Source organism: Penicillium roqueforti (genome assembly GCF_015533775.1).
Source record: "Penicillium roqueforti strain LCP96 04111 chromosome Unknown scaffold_10, whole genome shotgun sequence".
Classification (NCBI taxonomy): Eukaryota; Fungi; Ascomycota; class Eurotiomycetes; order Eurotiales; family Aspergillaceae; genus Penicillium; species Penicillium roqueforti.
This window is the reverse complement of record NW_024067574.1, coordinates 365,483-385,836: the sequence shown is the minus strand read 5'-3', so window position 1 is coordinate 385,836 and position 20,354 is coordinate 365,483. Positions and strand designations below refer to the sequence as shown.

Genomic DNA, 20,354 nt, shown 5'->3' with positions numbered 1-20,354 from the left:
TATGTCCCCTAGGTTCCAATTTATGATCAAAACCGTAGGCATAGGTCTTTCCTTTTTTTTTGACTTTAACATATCTCTATTATTGCGCGGTCTATCTCTGCATCTAAGCTATATGACTCTATCATCGAGGCATAGGAAGAGAAGATCCTCGATCCACTCACTCACTCCACCTCATATTCGTTACATCTAGGTAGTGGACGCATATTCCTCGTAGACTCGGACAGCCACGAAGAGATATTAACAAAACCTGTGACCCTTGTACCCTTGTAATTGTTCTACACTCCCATATTTCTGTTGATAGATGATCCATAAAATTCGTCATGATGATATGTACATTGAATCCACAACTTATGATGATTCCATATTTGGCGAATACAGCCACCTGGGCAATATATACAACTCCCCTCTCCTCGCATCCTATTCACCACTCCAACCGATCATCACAGATAAGACTAACATCAAATCTCTCCTGGCCCCTCCAGACCTTCTCACCGGAGTTACAGGACGCAACAATATCCCGCAGGTCACTAATCATACCACCAGGTCCACTAGCGAAGACACTCGTCGGGCCGCGCACCGTATCAACCAAGAAATCATCGACCAGCCGTGGAAGATCCGGATGTCTATTGACATCATCCGAGGCACCCCCGAGCCGCTCCACAGCAGTAGGTTTATCACATCCACAGCACGCAGAAACAGACTTGGAAGGCGAGACCTGCACGGCCTTCTCCTCAATATTCGGGACCGAGAGATTACAGTTTTCGGAATCCGAGTTCTCGATCGAGGGAGTCTTGCTCCTCGAGTCTCGGGTAGCAAAAATGCGAATCTCGAGGTTCAACATATTCCGCGCTTTCTGCAAGAGATCCAGCTCTGCTGCGATCCACTCTGTATTCGCCGTGTGGCGGACTGCCCAGATGAGCTCGACCTTGCGGTCCGGTGAGGGTTTTTGGCGGGCAAGATCTAGCAGAACGGGGAGGACATAGGTGATGCCGGTCCCGCCGGCCACGCAAATTATATTGGTGCTTGGTGTCAAGTGACTGGTGATAGACTCGCCGTATGCGCCGGTCAAGATGACAGGTGTTGTAGGTGTGCCGGTGGCCGCGAGGTCGGCAACCTTTTTCGTTTCTCCGCTTTTCGCTCGGAGTATGTATGAGTGTTGGACTGTACCCTTCGACACGACGGGGAGGTTGAGTGGTGTGAAGGGGTGGGATTGCCAGATACTACACTTCGCAAAGGTTAGGTAGTAGTGTTCGCCGATGGACCAGGGGTCCTGGTTATTGTGCAGGTCGAGGCGGATGACATCTCCGTGTTCGGTGTCCGGGAAGCGGGTGATGGTCGCATCGGCGGGCTTGAAGCCGAGCCCGAGACTACCCGAGTGGTTGGGGTGGTAGTGTAGCAGGCCTGTGCGAACGAGTCGAGCACCGCGATCGAGGAACCAGAAGATCAGCGAGGGCCACATGAAGCACTTGAGCTGCTTCCAGTGGGCCCAGCAGGCGCCAATGTAGACCATAGCGAGGATGTAGTGCAGTTTGCGGAAGGTCTCGTAGCCGGTGAGTCTGATTCCCCACGGTGTGCTCAGCACGACGAGTAAGAACATCAAGATCATGGCGACGACACCCCAGATCATGTATGTTTGGGTGATCCATTCAATTCCGACGGTGGGTTGCGGCTGGTACAATCTCAGCTCGACGACGCACCAGCCGATTGTGTGCAGGGAGCTTTGCAGGAAGATAATATAGCCCAGCCAGCGATGGAGAAAGTTGAAGCTCTGGTATGGCAGGCCGGTGATGAGGGAGAGGAAAGACTCTCGGCTGCTTAGCAGCACGGAGAGCGGGGTGAGGGCGTAGGCCAGTGTGCCGACGCGGTCTGACCACGGGCCGATGCTGTTGCGGGTATTATATACACCGGGCATCTTCGAGACGGGCGTGACCCATGTGTTGTAGAGAATACCGACAAAGCTGAATATGAGGAGGTAGCCAGCTAACAGAGCGAGGGTGAGCACTTGGAGGCGTGTTGTGCGGCCGAAGATGAGCCGAGCCGCATCAGGCAGGAGATATTTCCTGGCTAATGAGGCAACAGAGCGGCGGACCTTGTATAGTCCGGCTAGTTCTGGTGCTGCTAGTGCTGGTGATATCGTTGGCGTATTGAACTGGTTCAGGACGACCCAGAGGAGCAAAATTGTGCCAATGACACACCACATAATGCCTGAATATAGCATTCCCCGGTCATGTGATGCGTATACATCGTCGAGGTACGCGCACGATCCCGCATCGTTGGTGCAGGGAAGGGCGCGATCGTAGTATCCCCAATGAGGCTCTAATGATGTCGCCGCGCTCATGTTCTGGATGTGGCGAGCATCCAATTTTGGAAACGACATTATGTCTTGAGCTGCCCTATGCAGTAGGCCGATGTTGAAGACCGATTATGAGCCTCAGCCCAGTTCCAATGAGTGTAGAGCGACAATTCAGCTCGAGTTCGAGTTGATAAAAGAACACCTAATTCTGCGTCCGGTCGGGATTATCTGGTCATGGCGAAGCGCGAAAGAGATTATGAGATTCTGTGCGAGAAACCCACGAGGTTTTATTCATTGCCATTACGCGAATCCCAACTTCCAAGTTCAACGCGGCCATTTTCGCATTTGCGGCGATTTGAGCACATTTCTCCCACGCCATCGCTGGGTTTCTCCACTTTGCCTCAGCGTAGGTGGGGAGAAGCCACCAGGTTATAAGAACAGCGGCATCGAGCTGATATCGGACGCGCCATATTTTCAACTTCTCATCCTCGCATACCCAGAAGACCGGCCAAGATGGAGGGCATGGATTCCAGCACCAGCTCGAGCAGCTGCAAGGTTTCGGTGAGTGCCAAGATATTTGGACCTTGGCACCTTTCAAGTGGATTCGCTGACCAAAGCCAGATGATGTTCAATTTCGACACCATCGATGCCTGTTTCCTGTCCGCAGGATGGCAGATCAAGAACAATGGCATGTTTGCCGCAACCTGTATTGGCACAATTCTGCTGGTCGTGTTAGTCGAGTTCTGTCGGCGCATTGGTCGGGAATATGACAACTTCCTGACCCGCCAATTTGAGCGCCAAGCCCTACACGGCACGTTTGTCAGGAGATTTGAATCTGCCAGAACCGCCGTGACATTTCGCGCGACGCCGTTACAACAATTGACGAGGGCTGTGATTCATGCAGTCACGTTTGCGGGGGCTTATATCACCATGTTGTTGGCCATGTACTTCAATGTCTATGTGATTATTTGCATCTTCATTGGTGCGGGACTGGGCAAGTTCTTATGTGATTGGATGGTTGTCACAGTGGGAATAGATGACGTGCAGGAAGAGATACGGAAATTGGAGGAGACAACGATATGTTGTGATTGATGATTGATGAACTTTTGATATCCAATTTGTGCTCTTTTAGCGTTGATTTGCTCATAACCCAATATACCATCCATGCATCCATGGATGCATGATACCTCAATCGTTTCCATGTAAAATCTCTTTCAATTTTCTCCCTTTGTCTGTGGTATTTAAAAATTACTAGCAAAAACAATGTATTTCTTCCTTTACACCTCTACCCAAGGCTTTGACCAAAGGATAGAGGCAGGAAAGAGAGATCCTATCATCTGAGTTCTGTTGATTTCCATGTTTTCAATCATTGTCTTTCTTAATGTGAGAAAGCTGGCTGGATGGGCTTAAATAGTCTCAGTACCACCTACAATTAAGAGCTGTCGTTATTGGAACAATTCCCTACTGATCCATTGATATCTACATTCTTGACTTGTCGCTACAAAATTTACCCATACCACATAGCAAGGACCTTGGGGGTAACACCTCTCTTCTCCTCCCAAAGATCAATTCATCCGAAGATCCCCAAGACCTTGAACAGCGCTTCAACTAGGCACATGAAACCTTCACAACCATTTTAAAGAGCATCATACACACTCTACAACATGTTGGCTTCAGCCCGGAGAATTAGGACAAATGTTTTGAAGTCTGCGACCAACTCGATCTTCTTGGTTCCTTACTAGGTGATATAGAGGAACTTGGCCCGGAGATGGCACCGGAGGCTCCACATCGTGCCCTCTTGCGCGGATTACCCCGATCTTACTTCCTGGACTTCAGATTCCAGTTTGATGCTTTGGTGTTAAGGCTGGCTTGGATGAGATTCGAGGTCTTCTGGTCGAGTGCTTTTGCGATGACTGTGCCGAGGTTGTCTGTATTGGGCTAGAAAGTCTCCTATCTAGAATTTCATTTTAGATGATTTAGATGCGTTTATCAGGGTATTTCAATGGAAATTCTTTGTGTGTCAAGGGTCAATGTACATAGTCAGGCATATTCAGGCATCAGCATGACATCATCCTCCCCCGCAATGGCCGAGTGGGTCCGGCGCCTTCCGGCTACATACCGGTAGCCTTGGAAGTACCGAACATGGAAGTATTCCGCTTGGCTTAATATACTTCTTTATTTACTTATCTCTACTCTTCGCTATAACCTCCCCTGTGAGGAATTTAATATAAACCTATGTAGCCAAATGCCCCCGCAGATCATCACGTGTGGTGGATCAACTGGAACACTGGGAACATATCAAAATTCCCGGATCGTCTGATGAATGGACCAATTGGAGAGTAGCCCTCTTGCCGAGCCGCTTCACAGACTCAAGCGTATTGGCTCTGACTTCTTATCCTACGTACTTATGTACCCACGGTTGTACCTTCCTGGACTGTTACGAATCCAACTGATAAGAATATCGAGATTGTCGATCCAAATCAAACCCATATCTTGACTACAAGAAATATCCTTCCCCGCGCTTAACATAGAATACAACATATCGATCCCCAGACAGCTCCAACACCCCGCTCTAAGATAACATAGCAGTCGGAAACAACCGTCTTGATAAGAGAAACTGACAGCCACTGACAGCTGCACTCGACAAAGTGGGACCTGTGCTCTCGAAAAATTCCGGGTCTCTAGCTGGCTAGATCTGAGATGCTAACTAAATTCATACTGGCCCTTAGAATGCTGTCATTTTACGTAACAGTTTGCGATGGATGATATGGACGCTAGTCAAGCTGCAGAGGCTATAGTAATATATTGCGGATGCAGAAATCGTATCTACATACCTTCGCCAGCTACAATATCACCGCTAGATAAGAAGGTTGCAGTGAAATACCCCCTCAAAGATAATGATAGCTTGACATACGGGATCAATCTTCCGAAGATACTTGAGTCGAACAAAAAAAAAGATATATAAAACGTGTACGGCAAGCATGGAGGCAATTAGACTATTGCCAAGCGCTCATATTTTGTTTCCACGTTTCTACTGCTCAGATCAAGGATGAAAGTTTGTCTACAACATACCCTCTTGGGGTTAGGTCTATCAGGTTTAAGCCTAGCCGGGGTCGCGGGGAGAGACATCGAGGTAATACGGTTCCACAGCCCTGGGGGTGTAACTTCCGACTCTTTGCATAACGTCCACGTCGAGTTCCTGGACAGAGACTTCGAAGGTCATCTGCAGCTTGTCTACGGGGAATGCGGGATCCAAGACCCGACGCAGAGTCACCATGAGATCGGAAGCACGTTTGTGAAACGCGAGGCGCAGCCGGAGCGATTCGTCTGGACTACACCATCCGACGCACCCCATTCACATTGTCTGCATGCTTTCTCCGGATCGACGCTTGTGGGCCGCTCCTCTCCCATCATGGTCTCATCACCTGTCAAGAAGCGCGAGAGTATCGCCGATGTGGCAGATGCCATGGGCCCGTGGTTTGACGGGGTGGCCTACATGAAATCAAAGAAGCACGGCGAAGCATTTGTTTCCAAAGCGAAGAGTACCTCTGTTGCCATTCTGGGTGGTGGAATGTCCGGCTTGATGACGAGTCTGCTGCTCGATTCTGTTGGTATCCACGACTGGCACATCTATGAATCATCTGGGCGAGTCGGTGGTCGCATCCGTACGAAATACCTCAACAACACGACTCCAGACCAGTATCAATATCAGGAGATGGGACCGATGCGGTTCCCAGTTAGCATTACCTATGCTGATACGAACGAGACACTCGAAATCCAAGATCACCGCATGGTCTTCCAACTCGCCGGCGTTCTCAACAAGATGAACAAACATAAACGAGATCTCCAGGTCAACTTCATCCCCTGGATACAGAATAGCCCCAATGTGCCCGCAGCCTCTGGCGGCAACCGTCTCCCCAACGGCTTAATTCCTAGTGCCGCCCAAGTCGCTGCCAACTCATCGCTAGTCTACAAGGCAGCCTCGTCCAATGCAACAGCTGTCGCAGAAGCAGAATCCGCATACGATAACTATACCACAATGAACAACCGGGAGACAATCCGCAAGATCGCAACCAACATGTATCAAGCCCACAAGCAAGCCGTCGAAGACGGCATGTTCCACTGGTCCGAGGCCGGATACTTGAAATACGCGATGGGCTACAATACCAACATAACCGACTATGTCGATGGCTCAGACACCTCTCCAATCTGGAGCGATATGTATGACGACGTCTACTTCGCAGCCACCAAATGGCGCACCATCGACAAGGGTCTGGAGTCCCTCCCTCGCGCATTCTACCCACACGTCGCAGAGAAAACGACTCTCAACCGCACAGTCGCCGGACTGATATATAACGAGACAGCCGGTAAAGTCGCAGTCGCATGGCGCGACGATCCCTTCCAGATGGTACCGGAAACAAAAGAATACGACTATGCCGTGGTCACTGCACCATTCAGCAAGGTCAGACTGTGGGATCTACCCCGGTACTCATCACTCCTGAGCCGGGCAATCTCGACTATGAACTACAGCCCCGCATGCAAGATGTCACTGCTCTACAAGACGCGGTTCTGGGAGCACATGGAAAAGCCCATCTTCGGCGGATGTGGGTCAGTTGATATCCCCGGGGTCGGGAATGTGTGCTATCCCTCCTATAACATGAATGCGACCGGACCGGGTGTGATCCTAGCGTCATATATCTCGGACACGCCCGCTCGGTCGACAGCGGCACTGAGCGAGGAAGAACACGTTGCGCTGGTCCAGCGCACGATGGTTGAGGTCCATGGTGAGATTGCTGCTGAGCAGTTTACGGGTGTATACAATCGCCAGTGCTGGGAGGTCGATCAGCATCAGGCGGGCGCTTGGGCTAGTCCGCTTGTTGGGCAGCAGGAGCTTTATTTGCCTGCTTACTACCAGACGGAGTTTAAGACTATTTTCATTGGGGAGCATACTAGTTATACACATGCTTGGATCTTTTCGGCGTTGGATTCGGCTGTGCGTGGCACAACCCAGTTGTTGCTTGATCTTGGTCTGGTTGACGAGGCTAAAGAGGTTGTTGAAACTTGGATGGGGAGGTGGATTAAGCTGTGAGGCTATGATTTTGTGAAACTGTATATAGATGATAGTAGAATTCGGAGTACATAACGTTAGATGAGAAGCTAATATATGAGAATGAAGCTATGATATTGACCGACATACATTACAGAACTATGTAGAAACAGAAATAGCAATTTCAAAGTCTTTGTCTTAACAACCCACAATGGGGATCATTTCTAGCTTATCTTCAATTGATGTCAAAAAAGTCATTGTATCAAAGAAACATAGACTTTCAATGCCAACAAAGCCCTGACAATATCCCAAGTAATATAATTATACGAGCATATCTCATAAAATTCCTATTTCAACCACCAGTACACCAGGAAGGCTTTGTCTGTTTTAAAGCCGATACCAAATAGTTTGGAGTGGCCCTCATATCAAAGAATTCAATATGGCACAAGAAGGTATGCAAGGTATGTTCACCCGCGACGGCGCTTACATTGACGAGAGATGCGACATCGAGGGACCCATAGTATGGGTAAACGTATTCGTCGCGACCCCAGAAAATCGCGACAAAACAGACGCGGAGTTCATGGATCTCGTCGCCGAGGCCATCCACGCGAGAATCGCTAAGAAAACACACCGTGTCAGTATCTCGATTACCCCCGAGCCCATGCACCACAGAGTCATGGGGTGTCTCTCGTTACCGACCCGTGGGAATTATTGGGCATTTCCACAGTTTCGCCATTTGTTTTTTGATGCCTTTCTTAGGGATGCGTTGGATTTGGCGCTTTTTTATCAGGCGGAATGTGCGGAGGGGAATGTTCAGATTGATCGGGAGAGACTTTTTCGGTTCTTTCATTTAAGGTCGGATGCTTTCTAAAGGTTGGAGGAGAGGGTTGCATTGATCTGGATTGAGTTCTTTTGTTGATATAGTGGGTATGAGTTTAGACAAAGAATGACTTCGAGTCTTATAATTAGTAGACAATAAGACAATCAGAATAAGAAGACTGGACAAAGCGGTTGTTTTGTTAAAAGATTCTTTGTTTCTACCAAGAGCCCAAGCAACCCACTATATAGTCAGGCATATCATCATGTCTCAGTTGGGAGTATATGAACACCTTGATCTCCTATGCCCAGGCATTACCACCACTCGAAGAGGGAATACTCACCCAGCCCCATCTATCTCACTCCCTGTTCCACCGAAGAAGAAAAACTCCCACTACAGCCAATCCCCAAGCTCATTCCCATAATTCATACCCAATATGTCAACACGAACCGCGTTCAGGACTCGTATAGACGATGTTCCTGTAGCCGACGGACCATCTGGACAACATGTTGTGTGGGCCACGGTGTACTTTGACCCAGAAGAGGCCTGGCTTAACGATCTAGAGTTGGTCCGCCGTATGATGTATCGCGTCGTGAACAGGCAAGTTACAGTCGACGAATTACCCATGCATCATAGGTACTCTCACTGTGTATCGATTCGTGTTGGTGGAGAACTTCCCGACGAGGATGCAGTTTATGAAGTGGCTGAAGCCATGTTGGATATCTTTCATGGGAAGGTCAAATCGGGGGAGTTTGTCGTTAACCGGGCGTATATTTTTCGTAGAAGATCGCGAGATCTGCTAAGTCTCGGGTCTTCAACGTATTAAGTGATTTTTGCGTCGTTGGTAAATTTTAATACCTCGTGCATTTACGGGCGAGCTTGTCGCTAATATATTTTAGAGCAGATATTCAACATGGAGTACTCGAAAGTCCCTATATCTTCTATATTTCTAGTAGCTTTCGAGTAAAAGGATAGTTATAAAACAGGAGAATTAAGTAGGATTCCCGAGCTAGGGCTGAAGCATTTCGTTCTACATCCCAAGTAGCTTACTTAAAACAGTGGTTCTCAAGTGCCTGCCCTGCAGTTGTCTTATTAGCTAAAATGATGTCTAGGGCTGGGAAATTTTGTCTCTGGTCAAAGGTGACGATGCACCACCCTACCAGGAACAGCATTATTCCGAGATCCGATCCTCGGTCTGAAGCGGCCCCACTTCCCGCAGAGCCTCTCTTTTTCTTCATCCTCCAGCCAATATTTGGTAGTTTTCTGCACAATTTTTCCTCAATCATTCTGCCTGTTCAGACACTTGGAGAAGATATGTATAATCTATGTATGTTATCACTGTATCGCTTGACGTGTCTAGGCCACTCGTTGTAAATCGGTTTGTGCCATAATAACTCGTGCATAGTGTGACTGATATTGTATATATGAAAGTGAGTAGAGCTGTCCGGATTGTCTCTGTTTATTGATTACATTTTGAACAATTTCTCTTTCGTGGATAACGATCGAGGCTTGTAGCCTAGCCTGTCGAGATCCCCTTATTGCACGTCCGGAATAAAACATTATATTGACTTTATGGGCCGGGCTATGATAGCAATCGCGGTGGTAACGCGGCGTAAGAGATTGTCAGATCTCTGTGAACCCAAGCTTGCAAGGTTGGTTTTTGGATCGACTATGATAATCACTCGTTGATGACGTCATGCATTATCCTCCTGAAGCTCCACTGGGGCCTGGGGCCCCAGGTTTTCCCCAAACTCCACACATCCACAAGGTCGGAATATCATCTCGCCAAAGCGCGGCTGTATTTGCCAGCCCAACTGCCGAGGCGGCCAATATGACTTGACCGAAGCAAGCTTTACTGATTACACTTTTTATTGGCGCCACTAGCCAGCTAAAGAAGTATGGCCCAGGTCTGGGCGAGTCTATAATAAACGCGTGCGCCTTTATACCTCAGCCATTATTGATAGATCAAAACTAGATACTAGGAAGCCGACCCGCAGATCCAATACCTCGGCTTTCAACTCCATTGCGGGGGAACACGAAAAGGGGAAGCGGAACTGGAGCGGACATGACTACCGCGCAACATGCACACCCCCCACTGTCTGCCCCACGCCAATTCGAAAACTAGGGAGGATACGAGATTGCTCTAACCCGTTCTGCATCTAGTGTGATTCAGCCAACGAATCATACTACCCAATTGCTTCACCTGCAAGGTGGATCGCGCATGTTTAATTGCGCGCTATAGGCCGAGACCAAGTTGCTGGTTACCAGTCGACGGAGCAAATCCGGGGTTTGGTTGAGGATTGTGGGGAATACCACCGCACTTTGTTCCAAACAAGAAGGTGTGTAAGATATACAGAATGTAATTGTTGCAAAAATAGAATTATATGGTAACAGATTGGTAAGACCCTGCGAGGCTCGGTTCCTAGATATACAGCCGAATAATTGAATAGCCGAAAGAGCATAAAAGGGGCTGCGAGTCGTGGTCTGGTTCATATATTTTCTTTTCCACGCTGTCTTCCGGTGTTAGATCAGCACCATTACCATCGAGCCGCCGTTGCTAGGGTTTTCAAGAAAGAAAAATCCTTCCCTTGAATCCAAAATGTCCGACGATACTATCGGCGACAAGCCAGAGACCTCTACGGCAGAAATGCTTCGTCGGTATCAGACCACCGACAGTGTTATGCTTCCTATACCACGGGATGTTTTTGAAAAGCTATACCTTAGCCCCAAGACGCCAAATGCAGGAAAGCTGCGTTCCACATTTGGAAATCCCACGCCGATTTCATTGATGGGTTTCTTGCTGTCTGCGACGCCGACCGCAATGCTTACCATGGGATGGAGAGGAGCAGGTGGAAACGGTGGTGCCATTTTGTAAGAGAGGCCATACTGATGCTGCAAGGAAAACAGTACTAACAACTCCCTCCCACAGACCAGTCTATATCTTCTTCGGTGCAATGGTACAAATATTCGGAGCAATTGGCGAATGGATTCTAGGGAATACATTTTCTTGCGCATTATTCTTCACATATGGTATGTGTAGTTCGTCATGGATTAGGGACGCATCCATGCATTTGCTAACTGGAGCTCATAGGTACATTCTGGCTGGTTCAGGGAACATCGCTCATGCCATTCTTTGCCGTTGGCACAATGTACTCGTCTGATGGCAACACACTGAAAGGCATGGAGACCGCTGAATACAGCGCAACTGTCGGTGAGTCTTACCTTTCACACCCCATCATGTACATGTGCACGTCCTGACCGAATATATTACAGGTTTCTACTACGTCACTCTCGCACTCATCACCTTCGTATACACAATTTGCGCCCTCCGCACGAACGTCTGCCTCTTCCTCGCGCTCTTTCTGCTTGTGATCACATTTGGATTATTTTCAGGAATATATTTCCAGATGGCGCTGGGGAACCTAGTGCTGGCGGCCAAATTACAAAAGGTATATTGCAAATATGGTATTGTTCTCTTCGATATTAAATGTGTACTGATTTATCAATAGGCGGCTGGTGCGTTCACCTTTGCCCTCTGTCTTCCGATTTGGCATATTTTCATTGCGCAGATCCTCGAAGCGGTCGATTTCCCCATCGCACTGCCAGTGGGCGACCTAAGTACAGTCATCCTGGGGAGGAGTCAGAAAGCCCGGAAGTGTGAGGTTGAGGGGTAGTTTCTAGCTCTCACGGCTTTCATAACATTATGTAGTTGATACCGCATCTTCTAAGCAACCTTTATACTGCTTCATATCTATACACTTACCTAAAATATGCATCGCAACTATCTTTCTAATAATTTCTAAGTTGTCTTTGTGTACTTTTAGATGGCGATCAAACGGAGTGTGTTGTACAGGCCGCGTTTGCTCAGCAGATAAGAGATAAGGTCTTGGATGTGTCTATATATCCTTCTCTCTCTCCCCTTCTTCTTCTAATATCATTCTTTACCTTTACATCAGTCCATCATGTTCGAATGCATCACCTGCGATGCAGTATTCTGGGATCAGGATGACTGTGATGAGCATATGGATGACGAACGTCACTGGATCGAATGTGAAACATGCAATCGATCGTTCCGCACCCAGAACGCTTGCAATCAGCATATGAATGCTGTAGACCACTGGGCGCCGACTTTCGACTGTGAAACTTGCAACAGCACCTTCCGCACTCAACACGCCGCTAACAACCATATGAACGCGAAGAGTCATTGGCTCCCGAAAGTTCCATGTGAGGCATGCCCGATGAAATTCTACACGCAGCAGGCCGTGGAGAATCATATGAGCGCCAAAGGACATTACAAGAACTACTGCCAAGAATGCAGCCGTCAATTTATGAACGCGAACTGTTTGCGCCAGGTAGGCGAGCTGATATGATCCGAGAGAAACTTTGAACCCGTTCCACTCACGTCTTTATCTCATAGCACCTGAATTCCAAGATCCATCGCGGCACCAACATTGCGTGTCCATTCTGTCGGGTTGGCTTCGTCACTGCCAGCGGTGTCTCCCATCATCTTGAGTCTGGTGCCTGCCCTCAAGCTCAAGGCTTGAACCGCGACCGCATCCACCGCATTATTCAACAGCTTGATCCGAATGGTATTGTCTGCAAGAAGCAGATCGCGTGGCACGGTGAACATGAACAGGACATGACATACCTGGTCACCGACAATGCCTGGAATGGTAGCTGCTGGGTGTGTTACCTATGCAAAAAGGGGTTCAACTCGCCAAAAGCGCTGGGGTCGCATGTCAACTCACCCGTCCACAATGAGAAGGTCTACCACTGCCTCAAGCGAGGCTGTCCGAAGGAGTTCCACTCCCTGGCTAGTCTGTTCAACCACTTGGAAAGTGAATCGTGTGGATTCATTCGGTTCGAGGGGGTTCAACAGGTTCACAGACAGCTGAACGATGCCATCATGGGCCGCCGGACGATTACTGGATTCTAGATCTTTCTTTGGCTATTTCTTTGGAATTGCAGGCGTTGGCTCGATATTATTGAAATTGTTAATCTCGGGGGCTCTACTTACATGCATATGGGTAGTTTAGAAGTCTTTCTATCTCTATGAATCACTACCAAGAAACTACTATTCGGTCAGATCGTAAGTCCTCATGGCCGACTGAGGCTATCCGTAGCATGCGAGCTTGGCACTTCCTAGGCAGTTTGTATATAAGCAAACTGCGTTAACCACCTCGCTTGGTGGAAATTGATGAAAACTGCAATTCTCGACATTCTCCTGCTATAACCTGTATCTAGTGATAAACTTTCCTGAACAATAGGAAAGTGGAGTCAATGGATACTATCTATGAATAGTATGGAGTCATCTAATCTTCTTTCAACCTCTTCGAACTGTTGCTACTGTATATCTGAAGTGTTCGAGTAAATTCAAAATAAATTAACCTTCTTACTCCGCCACAATCATCCCTGGCATCGTCATCCCCGTCTATGTACTTTTTCCAACGTTCTTTCTTGAACTTCATTTTATTTTTTTTAACATTTCCTTCCTAATTACGTATCACACACGACCATGCCAATCTCCGTCAAAGAGACAGTGACACGCCTCGCAGCTATTTCCAAGCTTCTAGTACTATCCTACATAATCGACTGGATATTCATCATGTGCGTCCAACCCATTGAACCCATCAAAATCCCAATTAACGACCCCCGACCAGCGGCATCGCCCTAATCGGCTATGGCTTCTACAAACAACCTCCAAACCACCACCCCTTCAGCTTAACCGATCCAACAATCAGCTACCCCCTCACCAAAGAAACCGTAACAACCAAAACCCTGCTCCTAGTCTGCCTCTTCGCCCCGGCTATTATAATCCTCCTGTTCTCATGGCTACTCGTCCCAGCGAAGGCCACCTCCTCCACCTCCACCTCTAACCCCGGCTCTTCTAAATCCCCCGCAGCGCAATATATCCGCCGCAAATTCTGGGAATGGAACGTCGGCTGGATGGGGCTCGCGCTGGCCCTCGCAAGCACCTGGACCGCTACCCAGGGTCTGAAGGCCTTAATCGGAAAGCCGCGACCTGATCTTCTCGCGCGCTGCAATCCAGACGTAGCGCGCATTGCGGAGTTCACAGTTGGCGGGCTTGGGGAGTCGGTGCGGGGTGCGGCGACGCTTGTTTCGTGGGAGATTTGTCGCGACAGGAGTAGTTCGTTGCGCATTGATGGCTTTGCGAGTTTTCCGAGTGGGCATTCTTCTTGTGAGTCCATATTTACTCTAACTGTTTACGTGCATATCATCTTCGGTGTGCTCCGACGCGTAATTACAGTGACAACATACAGTACGCAAACATAAATTCGAATCCTAGCTAACACAATCCAGTCTCCTTCGCCGGCTTAATTTACCTAACCCTCTGGCTCTGCTCGAAATTCTCCGTCGCATTTCCTTATCTCCCGCGCTACCCGATTGAAGACCAGAGCTACAGCGATGATAGTTTATCCGTGCGGAAACGCGGCGCCGCGCCGCCCGTCTACCTAATGCTGATTGCGTTCTTCCCGACTGCCACGGCATGCTTTATTGCTGGGTCGCGCTGGTTCAATTACAGACATAATGGCTTTGATATTCTCTTCGGCGCGGCGATCGGCCTTTTCTTCGCTTATATCGCGTTTAACATGTACCATCTTCCGATTCGGCGCGGTGGCGGCTGGGCTTGGGGTGCGCGCAGTCGGAGACGCGCTTTTGTGCGGGGGGTTGGCTTTCCGAGTTCTCTGGGCACTGATGGGTGGGCCGATGAGCGGGGTTTGGATGTGGATGTTGAGGGTGCGGCTGCGGTGCGGGATATGGTGTTTAGGGGGCAGGCACAGGGACGTATCAAGCCGGAGAGTAGTGAGAGTGAGGCTGTTAGGCATGAGGGGTGAGGGGTGAGTGGACGATTGATTCCTGGAATTGGTTTAAGCGTGATTCGGATGAAGCAAGACCTTGAAGCACCGTGTAGATTGCATTGTATAGTGCATAATAAACAGATCATGAATCGGAGGCAGCATGGCATCGTAAATGGCAGTCAGACAGTAAATATTTGTATCTTGAGGTTGCGTTTGGACCTCATCGCCAACCCCCAACTCGACCCTCATCCCACCGTGCCTTGGCCTCTTTGCGAGCCGCCAACTTGGATGCCTCGCCCCGTACGCGCCGGACCCAATCTGCAATCTCCTTCTCTGTGGCTCGGCCGTGATGATCTTCGTCGAGGAAACTCTCTTCAACAGCATGGCAGACGGCTTCCTGCTCCGTGATCGCCGCGCTGAAGCGCTGGTATAGCGCCTTCGGCGACCACGGGGCTAGGGCGGCATCCATCTCGGCCTGCTTCTTACGCCAGGAGACCTCTAGCGATTGGTGTGTGATCAGCATCGTCTCGGTGGAGGCGCGGACTTCGGCGAGGTGATTCTGCATTTCTAAGACGCGGGTTGCGAGCTCTTTGTTGGTCTGGATTAGGCTCTCGAGGTGTTGTTGGCGGGCTGTATAGGAGGCGTGTTGGCTTGAGAGGGCGGATATCAGGCTTGGGTCTTTGATAATTGTCTGGAGGTCGGTTGTTCTGGGTTTGTGCGCGTTAGAGGTGTTGTCATTGGTTTTAGGGGTTTGAAGGTTGAGGGAACCCACGACTTGTCTGATAGCAGTTCTGGGAGCCAGCCCTCCTCGATTGTTGGGGGATCGGGGATATAGAGTTGTTGGGGATTATTGGGATATGCGCCTTGGTGTGCGCCTGTCTGGTTGTCTGGCTGCCAGGCTTGTGCAGAGGTATTTTGCGGGGTGCCGCCTCGACTGGCTTCGTGGCTGTTGGGTTTTGGAGGTGGTAGAGGAGGTGTCTCGGGATTCATTATTTGGGATGAGTAGAACTGCGATTGTGGAGGGAAAGGAGACGGTGGTTGAGCCATGATATAATGTTGGGGGTTGTTGTAGGTAGGAAGCTAGTTGTTACGTTGGAGATGCGGGATGGGCTCGAGCTTGGCGGACTAGACCGGTGATCTACGCAGTTGCATCAACATAATAACTAGTATGATCTCCAATTAACAAGTAAGTATCTTGCGCTAATTGCTTCAATGGATGTATCGTGATATTTCGTGATTCAATCCTAGTTACAAGATCATATCGGAGCTTCTCTTCGGCCTCCGAGCCACTTGGATAAGCCCCAAGGGCCAACAGCGAGTCTAACAGCGACCCTTCACAGCGCGACCCAAAACTTCAAGTGAGACACAAAGGATCCCGAAGACACGGCAGAGTACCCGTCCGCGCTCGATGTAATCAGCAGAGACTTTGGGACTCGGGGTGGTATTGCTTGGGTGGATTTCTTCCAGTGATTCGCATGTTCAAAAGCGATGGTGGCTTCATGTAGATGTTGGAACAGTCGCAATGCTTCTGCTTACTCGGTTCTCCTCCGAATTTCCCGTTCCATAGCTTCAATATTGGAGCCGGCCATGGCATCCTTGACCAACTCGCGCACCTCATTTTGCACCTCCTCGCTGTAATAATCCTCACGAGCAGCAAGCTCCTCAATGCGCCTCTTGAATTCTGGATCAGGCTCACCACCAGCATTTGCCTCTTCTTCCGTCATTGTACCAATGTTCACCTTCATATTGCTGCCAGGGATGGGTCCGGGCGAATTCAAAACTTCTGCGGCCTGGGCGTGTGTTGGAGCGGGAGCACCACCGACGACTTCGCGGAGGTAGGCAGCGACCTGCGGGAACTCATTTTCTGTCTCAAACTTTTCCACGGCTGTCAAGTCCTCGGCGTTCTTCTTATTGGCGTCCACACCCAGCTCCTCGATTAAGCAGCGCGCAATGTCACTGTTCTCGACCACAAATAGACATGTCTCGCCATCTTCGTCGAGCAGGTTGACGTTGACATTGAATTCTTTCACTAGAGCGCGTAGGAGATCGGTATGGCCGTAGGAGGCTGCGGCGTGCAGCAATGAGTAGCCGGACTCATCCTGGCTCGATGCGATCGAAGGATTGGACCGCAGCAGGTCCAGAAGAACCTTTGGGTTGTCGCAGGCCAATAGGTAAGGATTTTGAGCCATGAGTCAGAAGTATTGATTAAAACTCGTAAATTAGGTGAGTCAGAAGTAGTTGGTGATGTTCAGGCAAGTCAAAGCTGAAAAAGAAAATATCCCGCCTTTCCCTTTCGGCTCCCCGCACCTGATCTGACACATTCGGTCTGACTCTTCGTCTGATCTTTTCTGTACTCCTTTCTTTTATGCTTTATTCTGCGTTTTTCTCTAAATACTCCTGAATTCTTGGGTGGGAGGTCGGTAAAAATATCCCACCTTTTCTCTTCCCCCACTCTTGGCTGCCCCTCCTCTCCGTGCAGATCTCACACTTTGATATACCCAACTCACAAGAAATGGCGACTCAAGATCCGCACGTCATCTCACAGCTGGTGAAAAGCCTGGAGACTGCTCGCAAAGCTAGAAAGGGCCAGCTAAGGTTCACCTGCAAAAAGCACACCTTTGTGCTAGCCAATAATGTTATTGTGGACTCGTGGAAGTTCCAGGACTGGGACTACAAGCAGGCCGGCCTGCCGACATATGCGCGAGGTCTTTTCACCACCAAACGGAAGGACAACACCCCCGAAATCGCAACGCGCGGATACGACAAGTTCTTCAACGTAGGCGAGACAAAGAACACAGAATGGCGCAACATTGAGAAAAACACAAGGGGTCCCTACGAGCTGAGTGTAAAGGAGAATGGATGCATTATTTTCATTTCTGCTTTGGAAGACGACACATTGCTAGTCTGCAGTAAACACTCGACTGGAGCCCGCGACGATACGAAAGTCTCCCACGCGCAGGCAGGAGAACGTTGGGTGGAACGCCATGTCTCGTCCGTGAATCGATCTGTCAAGGAGCTTGCCCGGACTCTGCGCGAGATGAATATCACAGCCGTTGGAGAACTCTGCGACGACACTTTTGAGGAGCATGTGCTGGCCTACGATGAGGCTTCTTCGGGCATTTACCTCCACGGTCTCAACTACAACCAGCCTGATTTTCAGACAATGTCTTGTGACAAGGTGCATAAGTTTGCTGACGACTGGGGATTCAAGAAGGCCAAGTTCGAGGTATTTGATGACATCTTCAGGGTGCAGAACTTCCTAGAAGGATGCGCGGAGACAGGAACATGGGATGGACGTGAGACTGAGGGCTTCGTCATCCGATGCCAGCTGAGCGATAACGGAACTGAACCCTACCGGAATTGGTTCTTCAAGTATAAGTTCGAAGAGCCGTACTTGATGTACCGCCAGTGGCGTGAATGCACCAAATCCGTTATCAGGGGGAAACACCCCAAGATCAAGAAGCATGAGAAGGTCACTGAAGAGTACTTGCAGTTCGCTCGACGGACTCTGCTGAGGAACCCTGACATGGCAAATGATTACCTGAATAACCACGGTATCATCGCTTTGCGGGATGAGTTCCTCAAAGAACGAGGAATGAATGGATCCGAGCTTATCGCTCTAGAGGCTAAAAGGCTGAACGAATCTCTGGATGTCAACAAACATGTCATCCTCGCACCGGTTGCCTCGCTGGGATGTGGAAAGACGACAGTCGCCTTGGCTCTGGTTAAGCTCTTCGGATGGGGACATGTTCAGAACGACAACATTCCCAAACAGAGGAACAAGGCACAGAAGTTCGCTTTCGAGATTAGCCATGCTCTAGGAGAGCATAGTGTTGTAATCGCCGATCGCAACAACCATCAACGGCGCGAGCGGAAGCAGCTCATGGACGATATCTACCCCGTGCTTCCGGATGCGCAGTTCGTCGCTCTGCATTGGGTTCACGAGCCCAAGGCAGACATGCTTCCCGCCATTCGAGAAGTCACTCGAAAGCGTGTGCTAGAGCGTGGCGACAATCACCAATCCATCCGGGCTGGCACCAACGCCCGAGAAGAGACCGTCGGAATCATGGAGGGATTCCTCGGCCGCTTCGAAGGCGTCGACACCACCCGCTTGCCAGACCAGGTCTTCGATCACGTCATTGACCTCGACGTGTGCGCCTCCTCTCGCGAGAACCTCGAAACAGTCGTCAGAGCCCTACACGCCGCCTACCCCCGCCTAGTTCCAACCATGCCAACGGCAGCAGAGCTGGACGAAGCCATCGACGCCTCCCTAAACGACTATACCGTGACAAAGGATCTCAGCTACAGCTACGGCGCTCCACAGAAGCCAAAGAAAAAGACCAAGAGTCAAGAACCCGGCCCCCTCCTTCCCGAACCAACAGACTCCCCCTTCTCACCAGAAGCCCTCTCCAAAAAGATCGAATACTTCAACATCTCCCTCCCAACCACCGAAATAACCTCAATCCTGCACTCCCTCTTCCGGCCAACAACAGCCCCCGAAACAGCCCGTCTCTACAATCAACTCGTAAACTCCCGCCGTCTCCAACCAACCTTCCACGTAACCCTCATCCACCGCGCCTCGAAGAAAGACAACCCAGAGATCTGGGACCAGCTAGCAAACTGCTACATCGACACCCAGACCAAAAACCCCGTCCAAAATCCAGCCCAGTACCCGCCAGCCCTGGGCTCCGCGCGTGTGCGCATCGAGCGTCTCGTCTGGGACAACCGCATCATGGCCTTTGTCGCGCGCATCCTGCCTGCCGAGGGCGTTGAGACAGAGACCGGTGCGGCTGAATGGCCGTGTGCGAATTCTATTCCGCATATCACGGTCGGCACGGTGGCGCCAGATGTTAAGCCGAAGGAGAGTAATGATTTACTGCGGCGGTGGGTTGAGGTCGGGTCTGGTGGTGAGACGGGGATTTTTGAGGCGGAGGTCGAGGGTGTTAAGGTTGTTGATGGTGTTGTTGGGTTGGTCATGAGTCGGGGGAAGTATTGAAGGGGACTTTTCAATGTGAATGACTGAGAAGATGAAACAGAGTGGTCGTTGAACCTGGGGCTTGATTTCTTTCGTGCTGACTATGACTATTACTATGACTTTGCTGGATTGCATTTTACGGTGCTGCTTGCATTACCTGTAGATCTTATGCCTGCGTGTCCTCATTCTTATTCGTTAAGCTAGCTTTGATATCAAATGGATTTTTACTATTCATATTTACTTCGCTTCTAAGATTAGGTCTCAGGTAGTTTATCTCTGATACTAGGTAATGCCTGAGTGTGATTAGGAACGTCCCCCAGTTCACTTGAGAGGTCAAAAAGCGGCAAGAGCTGAACACTAAAGCGGAAAGGGAAACCCATCAAGCGTAGCCTGAAGTCCGA

At 49.6% G+C, this 20,354-nt stretch overlaps 9 protein-coding genes across 9 annotated transcripts; 6 read left to right on the top strand and 3 right to left on the bottom strand.

Annotated features, from left to right (window-relative positions):
• Positions 1-421: 421 nt before the first annotated feature.
• Positions 422-2,377, bottom strand: LCP9604111_4781 (ferric reductase family protein; the record flags this gene model as incomplete). Its single annotated transcript, XM_039072518.1, has 1 exon — positions 422-2,377. The coding sequence occupies one exon, from the start codon at positions 2,375-2,377 to the stop codon at positions 422-424; it is 1,956 nt and encodes a 651-aa protein (XP_038929271.1).
• Positions 2,378-2,806: 429 nt separating this feature from the next.
• LCP9604111_4780 (copper transporter family protein) lies at positions 2,807-3,385 on the top strand (the record flags this gene model as incomplete). The annotated part of the gene is made up of 2 exons (XM_039072517.1): positions 2,807-2,854; positions 2,915-3,385. 2 exons carry the CDS (start codon positions 2,807-2,809, stop codon positions 3,383-3,385), a joined length of 519 nt encoding a protein of 172 aa, XP_038929270.1.
• A 2,320-nt stretch (positions 3,386-5,705) lies between these two features.
• LCP9604111_4779 (flavin monoamine oxidase family protein) lies at positions 5,706-7,382 on the top strand (the record flags this gene model as incomplete). Its single annotated transcript, XM_039072515.1, has 1 exon — positions 5,706-7,382. The coding sequence occupies one exon, from the start codon at positions 5,706-5,708 to the stop codon at positions 7,380-7,382; it is 1,677 nt and encodes a 558-aa protein (XP_038929269.1).
• Positions 7,383-10,756: 3,374 nt separating this feature from the next.
• Positions 10,757-11,831, top strand: LCP9604111_4778 (putative plasma membrane ammonium transporter (Ato3); the record flags this gene model as incomplete). Its single annotated transcript, XM_039072514.1, has 5 exons — positions 10,757-11,028; positions 11,087-11,187; positions 11,249-11,368; positions 11,431-11,606; positions 11,667-11,831. 5 exons carry the CDS (start codon positions 10,757-10,759, stop codon positions 11,829-11,831), a joined length of 834 nt encoding a protein of 277 aa, XP_038929268.1.
• Positions 11,832-12,119: 288 nt separating this feature from the next.
• Positions 12,120-13,093, top strand: LCP9604111_4777 (C2H2-type zinc finger protein; the record flags this gene model as incomplete). The annotated part of the gene is made up of 2 exons (XM_039072513.1): positions 12,120-12,509; positions 12,575-13,093. The coding sequence occupies 2 exons, from the start codon at positions 12,120-12,122 to the stop codon at positions 13,091-13,093; spliced, it is 909 nt and encodes a 302-aa protein (XP_038929267.1).
• A 579-nt stretch (positions 13,094-13,672) lies between these two features.
• Positions 13,673-15,014, top strand: LCP9604111_4776 (phosphatase PAP2 family protein; the record flags this gene model as incomplete). Its single annotated transcript, XM_039072512.1, has 3 exons — positions 13,673-13,764; positions 13,818-14,356; positions 14,479-15,014. 3 exons carry the CDS (start codon positions 13,673-13,675, stop codon positions 15,012-15,014), a joined length of 1,167 nt encoding a protein of 388 aa, XP_038929266.1.
• Positions 15,015-15,198: 184 nt separating this feature from the next.
• On the bottom strand, positions 15,199-16,025 carry LCP9604111_4775 (vacuolar protein sorting family 37 protein; the record flags this gene model as incomplete). Its single annotated transcript, XM_039072511.1, has 2 exons — positions 15,199-15,685; positions 15,751-16,025. 2 exons carry the CDS (start codon positions 16,023-16,025, stop codon positions 15,199-15,201), a joined length of 762 nt encoding a protein of 253 aa, XP_038929265.1.
• A 485-nt stretch (positions 16,026-16,510) lies between these two features.
• On the bottom strand, positions 16,511-17,167 carry LCP9604111_4774 (ankyrin repeat protein; the record flags this gene model as incomplete). Its single annotated transcript, XM_039072510.1, has 1 exon — positions 16,511-17,167. The coding sequence occupies one exon, from the start codon at positions 17,165-17,167 to the stop codon at positions 16,511-16,513; it is 657 nt and encodes a 218-aa protein (XP_038929264.1).
• A 323-nt stretch (positions 17,168-17,490) lies between these two features.
• Positions 17,491-19,974, top strand: LCP9604111_4773 (tRNA ligase; the record flags this gene model as incomplete). The annotated part of the gene is made up of 1 exon (XM_039072509.1): positions 17,491-19,974. The coding sequence occupies one exon, from the start codon at positions 17,491-17,493 to the stop codon at positions 19,972-19,974; it is 2,484 nt and encodes an 827-aa protein (XP_038929263.1).
• Between the last annotated feature and the right edge of the window lie 380 nt (positions 19,975-20,354).